This window comes from Mesoplodon densirostris, chromosome 10 (assembly GCF_025265405.1).
Source record: "Mesoplodon densirostris isolate mMesDen1 chromosome 10, mMesDen1 primary haplotype, whole genome shotgun sequence".
NCBI lineage: Eukaryota > Metazoa > Chordata > Mammalia > Artiodactyla > Ziphiidae > Mesoplodon > Mesoplodon densirostris.
Window position 1 is genome coordinate 29,062,375 of NC_082670.1, and position 15,445 is coordinate 29,077,819.

The 15,445-nt window shown below is 42.0% G+C and overlaps 1 protein-coding gene across 1 annotated transcript in view; it reads left to right on the plus strand.

Annotated features, from left to right (window-relative positions):
- The window catches only part of ADGRF5 (adhesion G protein-coupled receptor F5), a 112,781-nt gene that overhangs the window by 51,644 nt on the left and 45,692 nt on the right, over positions 1 to 15,445 (plus strand). The window contains exons 2-3 of the mRNA XM_060109573.1: positions 631 to 756; positions 12,881 to 12,935. Coding sequence (XP_059965556.1) covers positions 655 to 756; positions 12,881 to 12,935 — 157 coding nt within the window. The 5' untranslated portion in view covers positions 631 to 654. The remainder of the gene's footprint in view (positions 1 to 630; positions 757 to 12,880; positions 12,936 to 15,445) is intronic.

Here is a 15,445-nt window from a genome sequence, read left to right on the forward strand (position 1 = left end):
TATTCCATATTATACACTCTAAAAATCTCTAAAATACAACTTGTATTTTTATGACTGAGTCCAGGATTTTTCATACTAGTGGGTCATAGCTCATTAATGTGGGTCATAAAGTCAATGTAATGGTTTACTACCAGAATTAAAAGAAAAAAATAGTGTAAGATAATAGAATAGGATTGAAAATATCAGACTGTGTTGCACATAGCAAAGGAAAGTACTGTTCTCTGAATCCTTTTGTTCACATGCTATGTACTGACCCCCACGGTTAAAAGTATTTTGTACTGAGTAGTCTTTCCCTTTTTCTTGCTTTCCCTCTCTTTCCTCTTTCTCCTTTCTTCTCTCTCTCCTTCTCTATGTCTCTAGGAAAGGTACCCAAACATCTGCCATCTTTGTCCTGTTGGCAGGTACCATCCCCAGCCCTCCCAACCCCCATCCTTCCCAACATCCTCCTTCCCTCACCCGGGGTCTGGAGCAGACACTGTTCTCTACAGTTGATGTATTTATGCTCTTTCCTTTCTCCCCTTCACTGAAAAGGTCCTTTTGTAGTGCAAACGTTGAGACAGGGTTTGCTAGTGCTTTCTGTGTTTGATACATGAATTACTGTATCTCTAAACCATCCTATTTCCATTTCAGGCAAGGCAACTCAAACTTGAAGACATGAAATCCCCAAGGAGAACCACTTTGTGCTTCATGGTTATTATGATGTTTTCTTCCCAAGCTACACTGAACTTGAATTTAGAGTCTATTGTTTATCCTTCGGTGAGTAAATCCATGTCTGCTGTATTTTCCCTGTCACATTTTTCTGACTTCCTGGGAATGTCACAGACGGAAATTGCTTTAAACAAATGTTTAAGGTCTTTGAGAAAATGTCACAAATGGTGGGAGGGGGTGGTGAACATAAATGGATGTTAAGGTATCTACTGGGCTACAACTTGCCACACTCTGAAATCAGTGGTAGTGTCAAGGGAACATCCTCCTGGCTTCCCTCCTTAAACATTTGCCACTTCTAGGCCTGAAGCTCCACACTGTGAAACGGACAACACCACCTATAAAGCAGATTTTGAGGACTGAGCAGGACCTATGTTCTCAAAGTATTCACTTGAACATGAGCATCAAACTAGAACACATTTCAAAAGGTGTTAATTTGTGTCTGTGTTATAATCACAGACTGATATAGTTGAAAGGGCCATAGATATCATCCAAGCTTTTTGCTAACAAATTAGCCAGGTCGTTTGCCTTTGTGAAGTTAATGGGAGTTTAGCTTAACTCAAGAGGGATAAGTACCCCCTTGTTCCTTGTGGGAATCCTTGGGATCTTCTTTCCTTGGGCTACTCCATGCACCAGAGACAGGGCGTGTTACTGGTTATGAAATCTCATGAGACTGATGTGATTCTCTCTGTGTCTCAGTTTTCTCATCTGTAAAATGATGAAAATAAGAGTATTTATTTACTGATCTCTATGAGAATTAAATTAGTTAATATTTATAAGATGCCTTAGAACTGTGCCTGATACATTTTTTCACATCTTTATTGGAGTATAATTGCTTTACAATATTGTGTTAGTTTCTGCCGTACAACAAAGTAAATCAGCTATATGTGCACATATACCCCATATCCCCTCCCTATACCACCCCTCTAGGTGGTCACAAAGCACCGAGCTGATCTCCCTGTGCTATGCGACTGCTTCCCGCTAGCTAGCTATTTTACATTCATGCCACTCTCTCACTTCATCCCAGCTTACCCTTCCCCCTCCCTGTGTCCTCAACTCTATTCTGTATGTCTGCATCTTTATTCCTGTCCTGCCCCAGTTTTTTCAGAACCATTTATTTTTAAATTCCATATATATGTGTTAGTATATGGTATTTTTTTTTCTCTTTCTGACTTACTTCACTCTGTATGACAGACTCTAGGTCCATCCACCTCACTATAAATAACTCAATTTCATTTCATTCTATGGCTGAGTAATATTCCATTGTGTATATGTGCCACATCTTCTTTATCCATTTACCTGTCGATGGACACTTAGGTTTCCTCCATGTCCTGGCTATTGTAAATAGTGCTGCAACAAACATTGTGGTACATGACTCTTTTTGAATTATGGTTTTCTCAGGGTATATGCCCAGTAGTGGGATTGCTGGGTCATATGGTAGTTCTATTTTTAGTTTTTTAAGGAACCTCCATAGTGGCTGTATCAATTTACATTCCCATCAGCAGTGCAAGAGAGTTCTCTTTTCTCCACACCCTCTACAGCATTTATTGTTTGTAGATTTTTTTTTTTGTAGATTTTTTTGATGATGGCCATTCTGACCAGTGTGAGGTGATACCTCATTGTAATTTTGATTTGCATTTCTCTAATGATTAGTGATGTTGAGCATCCTTTCGTGTGTTTGTTGGCAATCTGTCTATCTTCTTTTGAGAAATGTCTATTTAGGTCTTCTGCCATTTTCGGATTGGGTTATTTGTTTTTTTGATATAGAGCTGCATGAGCTGCTTGTATATTTTGGAGACTAACCCTTTGTCAGCTGCTTCATTTGCAACTGTTTTCTCCCATTCTGAGGGTTGTCTTTTCGTCTGTCTGATTTATGGTTTCCTTTGCTGTGCAAAAGCTTTTAAGTTTCATTAAGTCCCATTTGTTTATTTTTGTTTTTATTTCCATTTCTCTAGGAGGTGGATCAAAAAGGATCTTGCTGTGATTTATGTCATGGAGTGTTCTGCCTATGTTTTCCTCTAAGAGTCATATAGTGTCTGACCTTACATTTAGGTCTTTAATCCATTTTGAGTTTATTTTTGTGTATGGTGTTAGGAAGTGTTCTAATTTCATTCTTTTACATGTAGCTGTCCAGTTTTCCCAGAACCACTTGTTGAAGAGGCTGTCTTTTCTCCATTGTATATTCTTGCCTCCTTTATCAAAGATAAGGTGACCATATGTGTGTGGGTTTATCTCTGGGCTTTCTATCCTGTTCCATTGATCTATATTTCTGTTTTTGTGCCAGTACCATACTGTCTTGATTACTGTAGCTTTGTAGTATAGTCTGAAGTCAGGGAGCCTGATTCCTCCAGCTCCGTTTTTCTTTCTCAAAATTGTTTTGGCTATTCGGGGTCTTTTGGGTTTCCATACAAATTGTGAAATGTTTTGTTCTAGTTCTGTGAAAAATGACATTGGTAGTTTGACAGGGATTGCTTTGAATCTGTAGATTGCTTGGGTAGTAGAGTCATTTTCACAATGTTGATTCTTCCAATCCAAGAACATGGTATATCTCTCCATCTGTCTCTATCATCTTTATTTATTTATTTATTTATTTTTATAAATTTATCTATTTTTGGGTGTGTTGGGTCTTCGTTGCAGTGTGCAGGCTTCTCATTGCTGTGGCTTCTCTTGTTGCAGAGCACAGGCTCTAGGCACGTGGGCTTCAGTTGTTGTGGCCCATGGGCTCTAGAGTGCAGGCTCAGTAGTTGTGGCACACAGGCTTAGTTGCTCCACGGCATGTGGGATCTTCCCAGAAAAGGGCTCGAACCTGTGTCCCCTGCATTGGCAGGCAGATTCCTAATCACTGCCCCACCAGGGAAGCCCTCTATCATCTTTAATTTCTTTCATTAGTGTCTTACAGTTTTCTGCATACAGGTCTTTTGTCTCCTTAGATAGGTTTATTTCTAGGTATTTTGTTGTTGTTGTTGCAATATTAAATGGACATGTTTCCTTAATTTCTCTTTCAGATTTTTCATCATTAGTGTATAGGAATGCAAGAGATTCCTGTGCATTACTTTTGTACCCTGCTACTTTACCAGATTCATTGATTAGCTCTAGGAGTTTTCTGGTAACATCTTTAGAATTCTCTATGTATAGTATCATGTCATCTGCAAACAGTGACAGTTTTACTTGTTCTTTTCCAATTTGTATTCCTTTTATTTCTTTTTCTTCTCTGATTGCTGGAGTTAAAACTTCCAAAAGTATGTTGAATAATAGTGGTGAGAGTGGGCAACCTTGTCTTGTTCCTGATCTTAGTGGAAATGGTTTCAGTTTTTCACCATTGAGAATGATGTTGGCTGTGTGTTTGTTATATATGGCCTTTATTATATTAAGGTAAGTTCCCTCTATGCCTACTTTCCGGAGAGTTTTTATCATAAATTGGTGTTGAATTTTGTCAAAAGCTTTTTCTGCATCTATTGAGATGATCATATGGTTTTTCTCCTTCAATTTGTTAATATGGTGTATCACATTGATTGATTTGCATATATTGAAGAATTCCTGCATTCCTGGGATAAACCCGACTTGATCATGGTGTATTATCCTTTTTATGTGCTGTTGGATTCTGTTTGCCAGTATTTTGTTGAGGATTTTTGCATTATTTTCATCAGTGATATTGGCCTGTGGTTTTCTTTTTTTGTGACATCTTTGTCTGGTTTTGGTATCAGGGTGATAGTGACCTCGTAGAATGAGTTTGGGAGTGTTCCTCCCTCTGCTATATTTTGGAAGAGTTTGAAAAGGATAGGTGTTTGCTCTTCTCTAAATATTTGATAGAATTTGCCTGTGAAGCCATCTGGTCCTGGACTTTTGTTTGTTGGAAGATTTTTAATCACAGTCTCAAGTTCATTTCTTGTGATTATATTTTCTGTTTCTTCCTGGTTGAGTCTCGGAAGGTTTTGCTTTTCTAAGAATTTGTCCATTTCTTCCAGGTTGTCCATTTTTTTGGCATATAGTTGCTTGTAGTAATCTCTCATGATCCTTTGTATTTCTGCAGTGTCAGTTGTTAGTTCTCCTTTTTAATTTCTAATTCTGTTGATTTGAGTCCTCCCTTTTTGTCTTGATGAGTCTGGCTAATGGTTTTTCAATTTTCTTTATCTTCTCAAAGAACCAGCTTTTAGTTTGATTGATCTTTGCTATTGTTTTCTTCATTTCTTTTTCATTTATTTCTGCTCTGATCTTAGTGATTTCTTTCCTTCTGCTAACTTTGGGGGTTTTTTTTTTGTTGTTCTTTTTTCTCTGATTGCTTTAGTTGTAATGTTAGGTTGTTTATTTGAGTTGTTTCTTGTTTCTTAAGGTAGGATTGTACTGCTATAAACTTCCCTCTTAGAACTGCTTTTGATGCATCCCATAGGTTTTGGGTTATCGTGTTTTCATTGTCATTTGTTTCTAGGTACGTTTTGTTTTCCTCTTTGATTTCTTCATTGATCTCTTGGTTATTTCATAATGTATTGTTTAGCCTCCATGGGTTTGTATATTTTACAGTTTTTTTTCCTGTAATTGGTATCTAGTCTCATAGCGTTGTGGTCAGAAAAGATACTTGATACAATTTCAATTTTCTTAAATTTAGCAAGGGTTGATTTGTGACCCAAGGTATGATCTATCCTGGAGAATGTTCCATGAACACTTGAGAAGAAAGTGTATTCTGTTGTTTTTGGATGGAATGTCCTATAAATATCAATTAAGTCCATCTTGTTTAATGTGTCATTTAAAGCTTGTGTTTCCTTATTTATTTTTATTTTGGATGATCTGTCCATTGGTAAAAGTGGGGTGTTAAAGTCCCCTACTATTTTTGTGTTTCTGTCAATTTCCCCTTTTATGGCTGTTAGTATGTGCCTTATGTATTGAGGTGCTCCTATGTTGGGTGCATAAATATTTACAATTGTTATATCTTCTTCTTGGATTGATCCCTTGATCCTTGTGTAGTGTCCTTCTTGTCTCTTGTAATAGTCTTTATTTTAAAGTCTGTTCTGTCTGACATGAAAATTGCTACTCCAGCTTTCTTTTGATTTCCATTTGCATGGAATATCTTTTTCTGTCCCCTTGCTTTCAGTCTGTATGTGTCCCTAGGTCTGAAGTGGGTCTCTTGTAGACAGTATATATGCAGGTCTTATTTTTGTATCCATTCAGCCAGTCTAAGTCTTTTGGTTGAAGCATTTAATCCATTTACATTTAAGGTAATTATCGATATGTATGTTCCTATTATCATTTTCTTAATTGTTTTGTTTTTTTTATTGTAGGTCTTTTCCTCCTCTTGTATTTCCTGCCTAGAGAAGTTCCTTTAGCATTTGTTGTAAAGCTGGTTTGGTGATGCTAAATTCTCTTAGCTTTTGCTTGCCTGTAAAGGTTTTAATTTATCCATCAAATCTGAATGAGATCCTTGCTGGGTAGAGTAATCTTGGTTGTAGTTTCTTCCCTTTCATCACTTTAAATATGTCCTGCCAGTCCCTTCTGGCTTGCAGAGTTTCTGCTGAAAGATCCGCTGTTAACCTTATGGGGATTCTCTTGTACGTTATTTGTTGCTTTTCCCTTGCTGCTTTTAATAGTTTTCCTTGTATTTAATTTTTGATAGTTTGATTAATATGTGTCTTGGAGTGTTTCTCCTTGGATTTATCCTGTATGGGACTCTCTGAGCTTCCTGGACTTATTTCCTTTCCCATATTAGGGACGTTTTCAACTATAATCTCTTCAAATATTTTCTCAGTTCTTTTCTTTTTCTCTTCTTCTTCTGAGACTCCTATAATTTGAATGTCGGTGCATTTAACGTTGTCTAAAATTCTTTTCATTCTTTTTTCTTTATTCTGCTCTGTGGTAGTTATTTCCACTATTTTATCTTCCAGGTCACTTATCCATCCTTCTGCCTCAGTTATTCTGCTATTGATTCCTTCTAGAGAATTTTTAATTTCATTTACTGTGGTTTTCATTATTGTTTGTTTGCTCTTTAGTTCTTCTAGGTCCTTGTTAAATGTTTCTTGTATTTTCTCCATTCTGTTTCCAAGATTTTGGATCATCTTTACTATAATTACTCTGAATTCTTTTTCAGGTACACTGCCTATTTCCTCTTCATTTGTTTGGTGTGGTGGGTTTTTACCTTGCTCCTTCATCTGCTGCGTATTTCTATGTCTTCTCATTTTGCTTAACTTACTGTGTTTGGGGTCTCCTTTTCACAGGCTGCAGGTTCGTATTTCCTATTGTTTTTGGTGTCTGCCCCCAGTGGCTAAGGTTGGTTTAGTGGCTTGTGTAGGCTTCCTGGTGGAGGGGACTGGTGCTTGTGTTCTAGTGGATGAGGCTGGATCTTGTCTTTCTGGTGGGCAGGACCACATCTGATGGTGTGTTTTGGGGTGTTTGTGAACTGAGTATTATTTTAGGCAGCTTCTCTGCTAATGGGTGGGGTTGTGTTCTTGTCTTGCCAGTTGTTTGGCATGGGGAGTCCAGCACTGGAGCTTGCTGGTCGCTGATTGGAGCTGGGTCTTAACATTGAGATGGAGATCTCTGGGAGAGCTCTGGACAATTGATATTACGTGGGGCCAGGAGGTCCCTGGTGGACCAATGTCCTGAACTCGGCTCTCCCACATCAGAGGCTCAGGCCTGACACCTGGCCAGAGCACCAAGACCCTGTCAGACACACAGTTTTTAATTCTTCTGATTTCCCACAGCTCTACTTCCCATCTGTGTTTCAGGCAGTCACACAGCTGCTAGTGTTGAAGGGTCTCCTGCAGAGGCAGGGGGTGGCTGTGGCTCCCTGCAGGGACATGTCACTGGCAGCAGAATTTCTGGGAAGTACTCTTTGGTGTGAGCCCTCCCATAGTCCCGATAATATAGTTTTTATTTTTGCAATAAATCTTTTCAGCAGCAGTGAGCAGAGCCAGGAATATGCTTGGTCAAGAAAATAATGTTGAACGCAGTCCTCTTAAAATCTGACTGCAGCATCAATAAAAGTAAAATTATAATGATGGAGCAGAAAAGGAAATTATAAAACAGAATTTTGGAGACAAGTAGACAAATAGTCAACTGTCAGTTAAATTGGAAAACTCAAGAAAGTTGAATCTTAAGCCAACAGTGGAGAAAGCTAGCTTAATATTCATCAAAATGTCCAAGAATTGATGAAACCCTCTGAAAGTGGAGTATGAAGAGAATGCTGATACAAGGACACTGGTTGAAGGATGTGTGAAAAGTGGTTGGGTCCCTATATCCCCTCTCCCGTGCCATGAACTTGGGCAAGCTGCCCTTCCTCCACCCGGACAGAAGTCTGGAAGTTTATTCTCTGGAGAGGGTAAAATGCAGGGTCTCTCTATCTGATACACTCGAATATAGTCACAGACGTATTCCTCCAGAAGCAGAAACACTCACGACTGACTCACACAGGTTACATGAGATTTTCTCCAACAGTCATTCAGAAAAAAAGAAAAGAAATATGAGTCCTGACCACCCTCCATCCACTGACCCAGTAAACTCCCTGTGCCTGATACATTTTTTAAAAGGCTCTATCAGGGCTTCCCTGGTGGCGCAGTCATTGAGAGTCTGCCTGCCGATGCAGGGGACACGGGTTCGTGCCCCGGTCCGGGAAGATCCCACATTCCGTGGAGTGGCTGGGCCCGTGAGCCATGACCGCTGAGCCTGTGCGTCTGGAGCCTGTGCGTCCAGAGCCTGTGCTCCACAATGGGAGAGGCCACACGGTGAGAGGCCTGCGTACTGCAAAAAGAAAAAAAAAAAAAGGCTCTATCTGTGTTTGCTATTATGATTTCTCTTCTTGTAATAGTATTTTTTTCTACTGACTTTTTGAAAAGATACTTTAGTGCTACTTTATCCAGTCTGTCACTATTGTTAGAGCTTCACTGGTAGATTTTACCATGATAAATTGTCTCTTTTTGCCCTGCTTGATACTTTTCAATTTTAATTCTTTGTCTTATATTCCAATGGTCAGTTCTGTTTTTTATTTGTGTTTGCCTGATCTTTGTTCTTTATTTTTTGTTTAGCTTTCAGTATATTCCTTTGTTTTACTAGTTCTCTTATAAACAAGGAATGTTTGAGGTTCTTTTTTTTTAATCTGACTGTGATTTGAGGAGTATAATTTATTCACATTTGATGTCATATTTAAAATGCTTGCTCTTACTTTCAGGATGTTTTTTTATGAGTTTATGCATTTCCTTCCTCTCTTCTGTTTTTGTGTCTTTCTTTGTTTGGACCTAGGTTTTGTCTTTTTTATTTCTCTCATGACTTGGGAGGTATACTTTGTATGTCTTCTTCCAAACTCCGATATGCGAGATACAGCCCATGCAATCATATGCAGCAGCTTGCTCTTAAAAATAGAGGAGGGAAACATTACTTTTCCTGTGAGTTTGCACGGTCAGTACAGAGCTCTACTTACCCCAAGCATGTGGGGAGGAAGCTGGAGCCTGAAGTGATCTCAGCAATGGGGTCAGCCTTACCTCTGTTCCAGAGTTTCCCAGTGTTCCTAGCTGCAGCAGTGCCCTCCCACTGTGCCAGCTCGGCCTTCATCACAGCATCCTTAACAAAGCCCCTCCATCTGCCTCGTGGCCCAGGCTGATCAGGGGATAGGCTGATCAGGGGATAGGCCTCCCAGGACTGCTGGTGGAACTTTAAATTTGTCTTCCTGAAAGCTCCCACCACCATGCCAAAAGGCCCCAACTGTCCCGCCTAGATCTGCCTTCAAGATATAATATCTTCATCCAACCTAGAGGCTGAAGACCTCCATTGGAGAGGTGCCCTTGAACCTGCCTTATCAGCTCATGCCGCCCTAAGCTGCCACTCAGCTCCCACTTCTACCATTTTAAAAGCATCATGGGGTGATGAGCTTTTAAAAAAAACTGTGGTAAATACAAAATTTACCATCTTCACCATTTTTAAGTGTATAGTTTAGTAGTGTTAAATATATTCACATTTTCGTGCAGCCAATCTGCAGAACCATCTTGCAAAACTGAAACTCTGTATCCAGTAAACAATACCTCCCTAGCTCTGCACCCCCGAGTTCCTGGAACTCACTGTTCTACTTTCTGTCTCCATGATTTTGGCTACTCCAAGTACCTCATACAAGTGGAATCATATAGTATTTGTCTTTTCACGACTGCCTTATTTCACTTAGAATAATGTCCTAAAAATATATCTATGTTGTAGTATGCATCAGAATTTCCTTCCTTTCTTTTTTTTTTTTTGCGGTATGCGGGCCTCTCACTGTTGTGGCCTCTCCCGTTGCGGAGCACAGGCTCCGGATGCGCAGGCCCAGCGGCCATGGCTCACGGGCCCAGCCGCTCTGCGGCATATGGGATCCTCCCAGACCGGGGCACGAACCCGTATCCCCTGCATCGGCAGGCGGACTCTTAACCACTGCGCCACCAGGGAGGCCCCCTTCCTTTCTTAAGTCTGAATATGGATCCATTGTATGTACATCCTACTTTGTTGATCCATTTATCCATCAAATGGATCGTATGGTAATTTTTAAAAAATTAATTAATTTATGTATTTATTTTTGGCTGCGTTGGGTCTTCGTTGCTGCTCGCGGGCTTTCTCTAGTTGTGGCAAGCGGGGGCTACTCTTTGTTGTGGTGCGCGGACTTCTTATTGTGGAATACGGGCTCTAGGCGAGCGAGCTTCAGTCGTTGTAGCACGTGGGCTCAGTAGTTGTGGCACACGGGCTTCGTTGTTCCGTGGCATGTGGGATCTTCCCAGAGCAGGGCTCGAACCTGTGTCCCCTGCACTGACAAGTGGATTCTTAACCACTGCGCCACCAGGAAAGCCCCTAAAAAAGCAGCTTTCTTCACCCGATTCTACACCTGCTAAATCGGATTAGGGGAGGGAGGGAGGTGACCCTTATGCTCACAAAGATTTGAAATGCTCTACATGAGAGGATTGAAATGTACCTTGATTTTAACCCACAACTGCCGGCAGCAAGTCCTTAATTTTTTAGCACCTCTGGAAAATGGGAGAAATGAAATCTCAGCTTAGGAGAGCTTCCCAAAAGTGACCACCAGTAGTCACCTTCTCCTGGGCTGAGTACCCCAGCAGCAAGCCATGAAGAGTGGACAGAGAAAGCTTCCTTGTGGCTTCCCTTCCCCACCCCCAAGCCCCAGGGAGGATGGAGGCAGCAAGGCAGCGGAAGAACTCTTCCTTCTGCCCAGGCACAGAGCCAGAGAAGGCTCCAGGGCAAGCCGCACAGGAACCAGCCCTATACATTGACTTTGTTATTTCTTGGTTTCTGCACATTTTGGTAGACCTGAAATAATCGCACTGCAAATGAAGCAGCACCCTGGGCTTTGGAAATTCTAATCATCAGCCGTCATTCCTCTGTTCATTTCTTCAAGAATGTTTGTGAACTCTTAGGTCCCTCCACAGTTCCTGTGGACGTGAATACTAGTCGTTGAAAAGAAGGAGGGGGTGGAGGAGACAATAGAGAAAGAAAGAGAAAGGCACTAGTTAAGAGATACTGGGTCACCGAGAGGAACCCAGTTCCCCCACAGTTTCCGGGGTATCTCCTGATAAGACGAAGCCATACCTATGTGGATAAGTGCAAACTTAGGATGCAGGCTAGCTGGGTTTGAGTCCTGATTCTGCCATTTCAAGGCTGTGTGACCTTAGGCAAGTTATTTGACCTCTCTGTGCCTGTGTTTTCTCATCCATGAAATGCAGATAATAACGGTATCTACGCCTTAGATTGTCATGAGGATTAAATAAATAAGCACACACCAAGTACTTAACAGTGCCTGGCACAGGGTGTTGAATAAGTCTTAGGAATTATTATTTTTGTTATCATTATAATGTGAGATAACTAGGAAAAAATGGTAGAGACGACAGATGGCAGAGCTCTCTCTCTCTCGGGTGGTGTTCATTGGTGCATGGGATTCATGGTAAAGCACACACCCTGGAGGGCAGGGGTTATCTGGCTCTTCTACTGAGACTTAAGGAAGTTTGGATTGGGAAACACATCATAGGAAAATTCACTTGGAGGCAGGGATGAGCTAGGAGCCCCATATCAGGTCAAGGTAAGGTTATAAGCTAAGGAGCTGGCAGTGAACTCAGCAGCAAAGCCAATCGATGTCAGTTCTTAGACAAAGAAGCCACATGATGACAGTAGATGAGCTTTATGGAGATGAAGCAAGTGGCAGTATGCAAATAGGGGGGGTCCATGTGAATGGTGCCCCCAGAACAGCATGATGCCCTGTCCCAGAATAGCACTTACTCTGTCATCAAAACTATTCTAGTGTGTCACATTGATTAATCATTTGATCCTCGCAACAACCTCATGAGGTAAGCTATTTTTATCGCTCTACTTTAGGTGAGTACTGAGGCACTGAGAGGTTAAGTAACTTGCCCAAGGTCACACAGCCATTTTATGGCAGAGTTAGGATTTGAATTCAATTTCTGCAGAGTCCTTATGCTTAGTTATTGTACTATATGATCTAACTAACATTTATTAAGAGCTTACTATGTTCCACATTGCGGTTGGCTTATTTCTCATAACAATTCTATGAGGTTGGCACCATTATTATTCCATTTTTACAGAAAAGAATACTGAGGCTTGGAGAGGACGAGTAACTTCCTCAAGGTCACGTAGCTAGTAAGGGCCTGTACCCAGGCATTCTGGCTCTAGACCTGGCTCTCAAAGCCCCTGCCTCAGAAGGCAACCATCGAACCATCTAGGAGAAAAAGGGCCAGAGGAGGAGAAAATAATTTCTAAGCATGCACAATCTAAACAGCCCTAATGCTGCAGAAATATTGGGGTGGGGACAGGCTGAATGTGGAGGAGAGGTCGTGAGACTCGTCTAAAAGGTCATGCGAATGACTCAGGGTTCAAGTCTCAGTACAGTGGAGGACAGCTTCATTTATATTTCTTGACAGGCCTCAAGCTGCAGGAACTCTGAGAAACTCAGATAGGCTGATTTCTTCCGCTCCTGCATCTAGAGACTGGTCTATAAAAAGTCGATGCCCAGATCATACCACAGAGACGAATCCATTTCATTTCCCCGACCCTTCAATCGCCGGTTGCCCGCCATCCCCGGGGCACAAGGTGCTGACCCAGCATCTGCAGCCCTACCCTCAGCTTGAACATCCCGGGGCACGTGAACAGAGAACCACTGTGAAAAGACGTCTCTAACACTCACTGACTATTTTCTAAAATGTTCTTTCAGCTTCTCCGTGAACATGAACTAGCAGGGGAGGACCCAGTAAGGCAAAAACGAGCCGGTATGTAACCCTTTGCTTGGCCATCTTTCTAGTAAATTCCATCAAATCACATTTGTTGTTACTTTTTGAAACACTGGGATCCACATAATTCAGTCTCTGAGCGCCTCAGTGTTCAATTTCTAGAAGTAACTGCAAAGGAACTCCATTCTCTATCAAATGACATTAAAAGGGTCTTATCAGCGCATTCAAGGCTCGTGTCCTCTCCCATCACCTCTCCTCAGAGCCTGAAGATTTCCCCGAGGCCCCTTCCTTCAGCTGCCCTCCGCCACCACCAAAAACCCTACTTCTCTCTTCTCAACCCAGCAGCCTTGCCTTTTTTCTTTTTCTTTTTTTTTTTTTTTCTTTTAACCACATCTCCTCTCGCTCAGCACTTTATTTTGTGGATCAATTGAATCGCTAGACCCAAGTCCTTTTCTGCCTGCCACTCCAGTTTCCCACTGAATTCCCAAGAAGCTGTCTGGAAAACACAGGGCTCTGCCCTTTGGAGGGCTGGGGGCAGGTGAGAGCTGTGAACACCTGCATGGCGATGGTCAGTGTCCCCTCCCTCGTGTGGGACCTTGAGCAGGTGGGTACATCTGGAGGCTGCATTTTCCAAGGACCAGCTCCTCCCACCACAGCAACCTTGCAAAAGCATCAACCTGATTTTCTCATTTCCCTGCAGAAAATCCTTCAAGGGCTGCCCATTGCTTTGGAGATAAAATCTGATTATCCGCTCACTGGACCCTACGTGCTTTGCCCACTCACTCTCCTTCTGCTGCTTTTCACAGAGTCAGTATCCCACCCACCACCCCCCTTTGCTTGTCTGGGGGACTCATTCACATAGGCTCCTGCCCTGGAAGGTCTTCCATCAATTCCCCAGATAGGGAGGGGCTGTTTTCCTGGGTTCCCATTACCCACAATACATTCTCATAGCCCAACATTTATCCCAATGCATTGTAATTCTTTTGCTTCCTGTTTGCCACTCCCAGGAGACATGAGCTCCCTTGAACCCTCTTCCTCTCTGCAACCTGGCATGTAGCCCAGTGTCCCAGCAGTTGAGTGAACAAATAAAGAGAAGGCATGTCTCCGTTATAGCTGCCCCTGTGTGAGTTCAGAGGATATGTTCCTTTTTGCTAAGAGTCTGCTGGCTTCGTGGCTGGACCAACCATCTAGAAACTTCTTCACTTGTAACACTGGGACTGAATCCTTTTCCAGGCATGTTGGGACTTGGTCTGTTCAGTCTGGTGGTCTAAAAGAGACTTTAGGCTGCCAGAGGGAGCAGGCTTGCCCCGAGGGCAGGATAAAGGCGTCCCGTAGAGCCCCTTACAGGGCCATAACGAGATCCGCCTGCTGCCCTGTGTGTGAAATGAGAATTCAACCATATCGTATTAAGCTCTTGAAATGCTCGCCGGAAGTTCATACCATTGGTCCTCTCTCCCTCCCTTCCTTCCCTTATTTTTTCTATTTTAACCTTGTTTTATATCCCTATGGGATCCTCACTCGCCCTCCTCTCCTTCCCTAAAGTGATCTACAGCACAGACTGTACTTTGTACTTCCTGTGCTTTAAAACAAGCATTATCACTTCTACCCACCCCGCTCCCGACAACCCCTTGAACCCTCCCACCCCCATGACAGGAACAGGACCAGAGATGTCCCCACTCAATATTTTGAAAGACTTTTCTTCTTAAAATCAAACCACTTGAGTTAAGTTCCAGCTCCAGGTTCTGCCAGCTTCTTCTAGGGCCCAGGCTGTCACCTGCCTCGGAACCAGCCGGTGACCCTACACCTGGAAAAGTAACATCTCTCTGCACTTCCGGGCCTAGCTATTTGTGATACTTGGTGGCAGCATGAGAGGTTAGCCCTCAGAGAGGAAACCACTTCCACTCCTTCCACTCCTTTGGATTTGACATTCCAAAATTTTTCCAGACGTGCTTTCATTAAAAACAGTCACGATGATGAAAAATCACCATGAAAACATGTTTTCCATTTTTTATACATGGTTTGGGCCTCTAGGGTCATTTTGGAAGTGTTAATGACTCAACCCATCATCTGAAGAAGACGGATTGGACTTGGTACTTGTACAAAATTACTGAAGTAAGAACTGGTCATGGAAAGGCCCAGGCACTGGGCCGCAGATACTCAGAATATAAGTTGCAGTTAAGAGCATCGCTCTCCAGGAAAACTAGGAAAGCAATAGGAAGGTTACATTCAGCAGATGCCACACAAAAGTGTCCGTGTTCTGGAGCCTTCATGCCAGAAAGGGGCAAACAAAGTTTCCAAGAGAAAGAGAATTCTCAAAAGGAATTTCCTTTTGAGGCACTGGACCAACTCTTTAGAGCTTTAAAGTTTGATCCTTTAAAGGTAGGATCAATACTCACATTTATTCTCAGAGCTATGGACTTCTTCCTCTACCACATATTATGTCTCACAAATATATCACACACATCCAAACACACACATATATATATATACACACATACAAATATACAAATATATTTTTACTGTACAGGGTTGTTGAGAGGATTAAATAA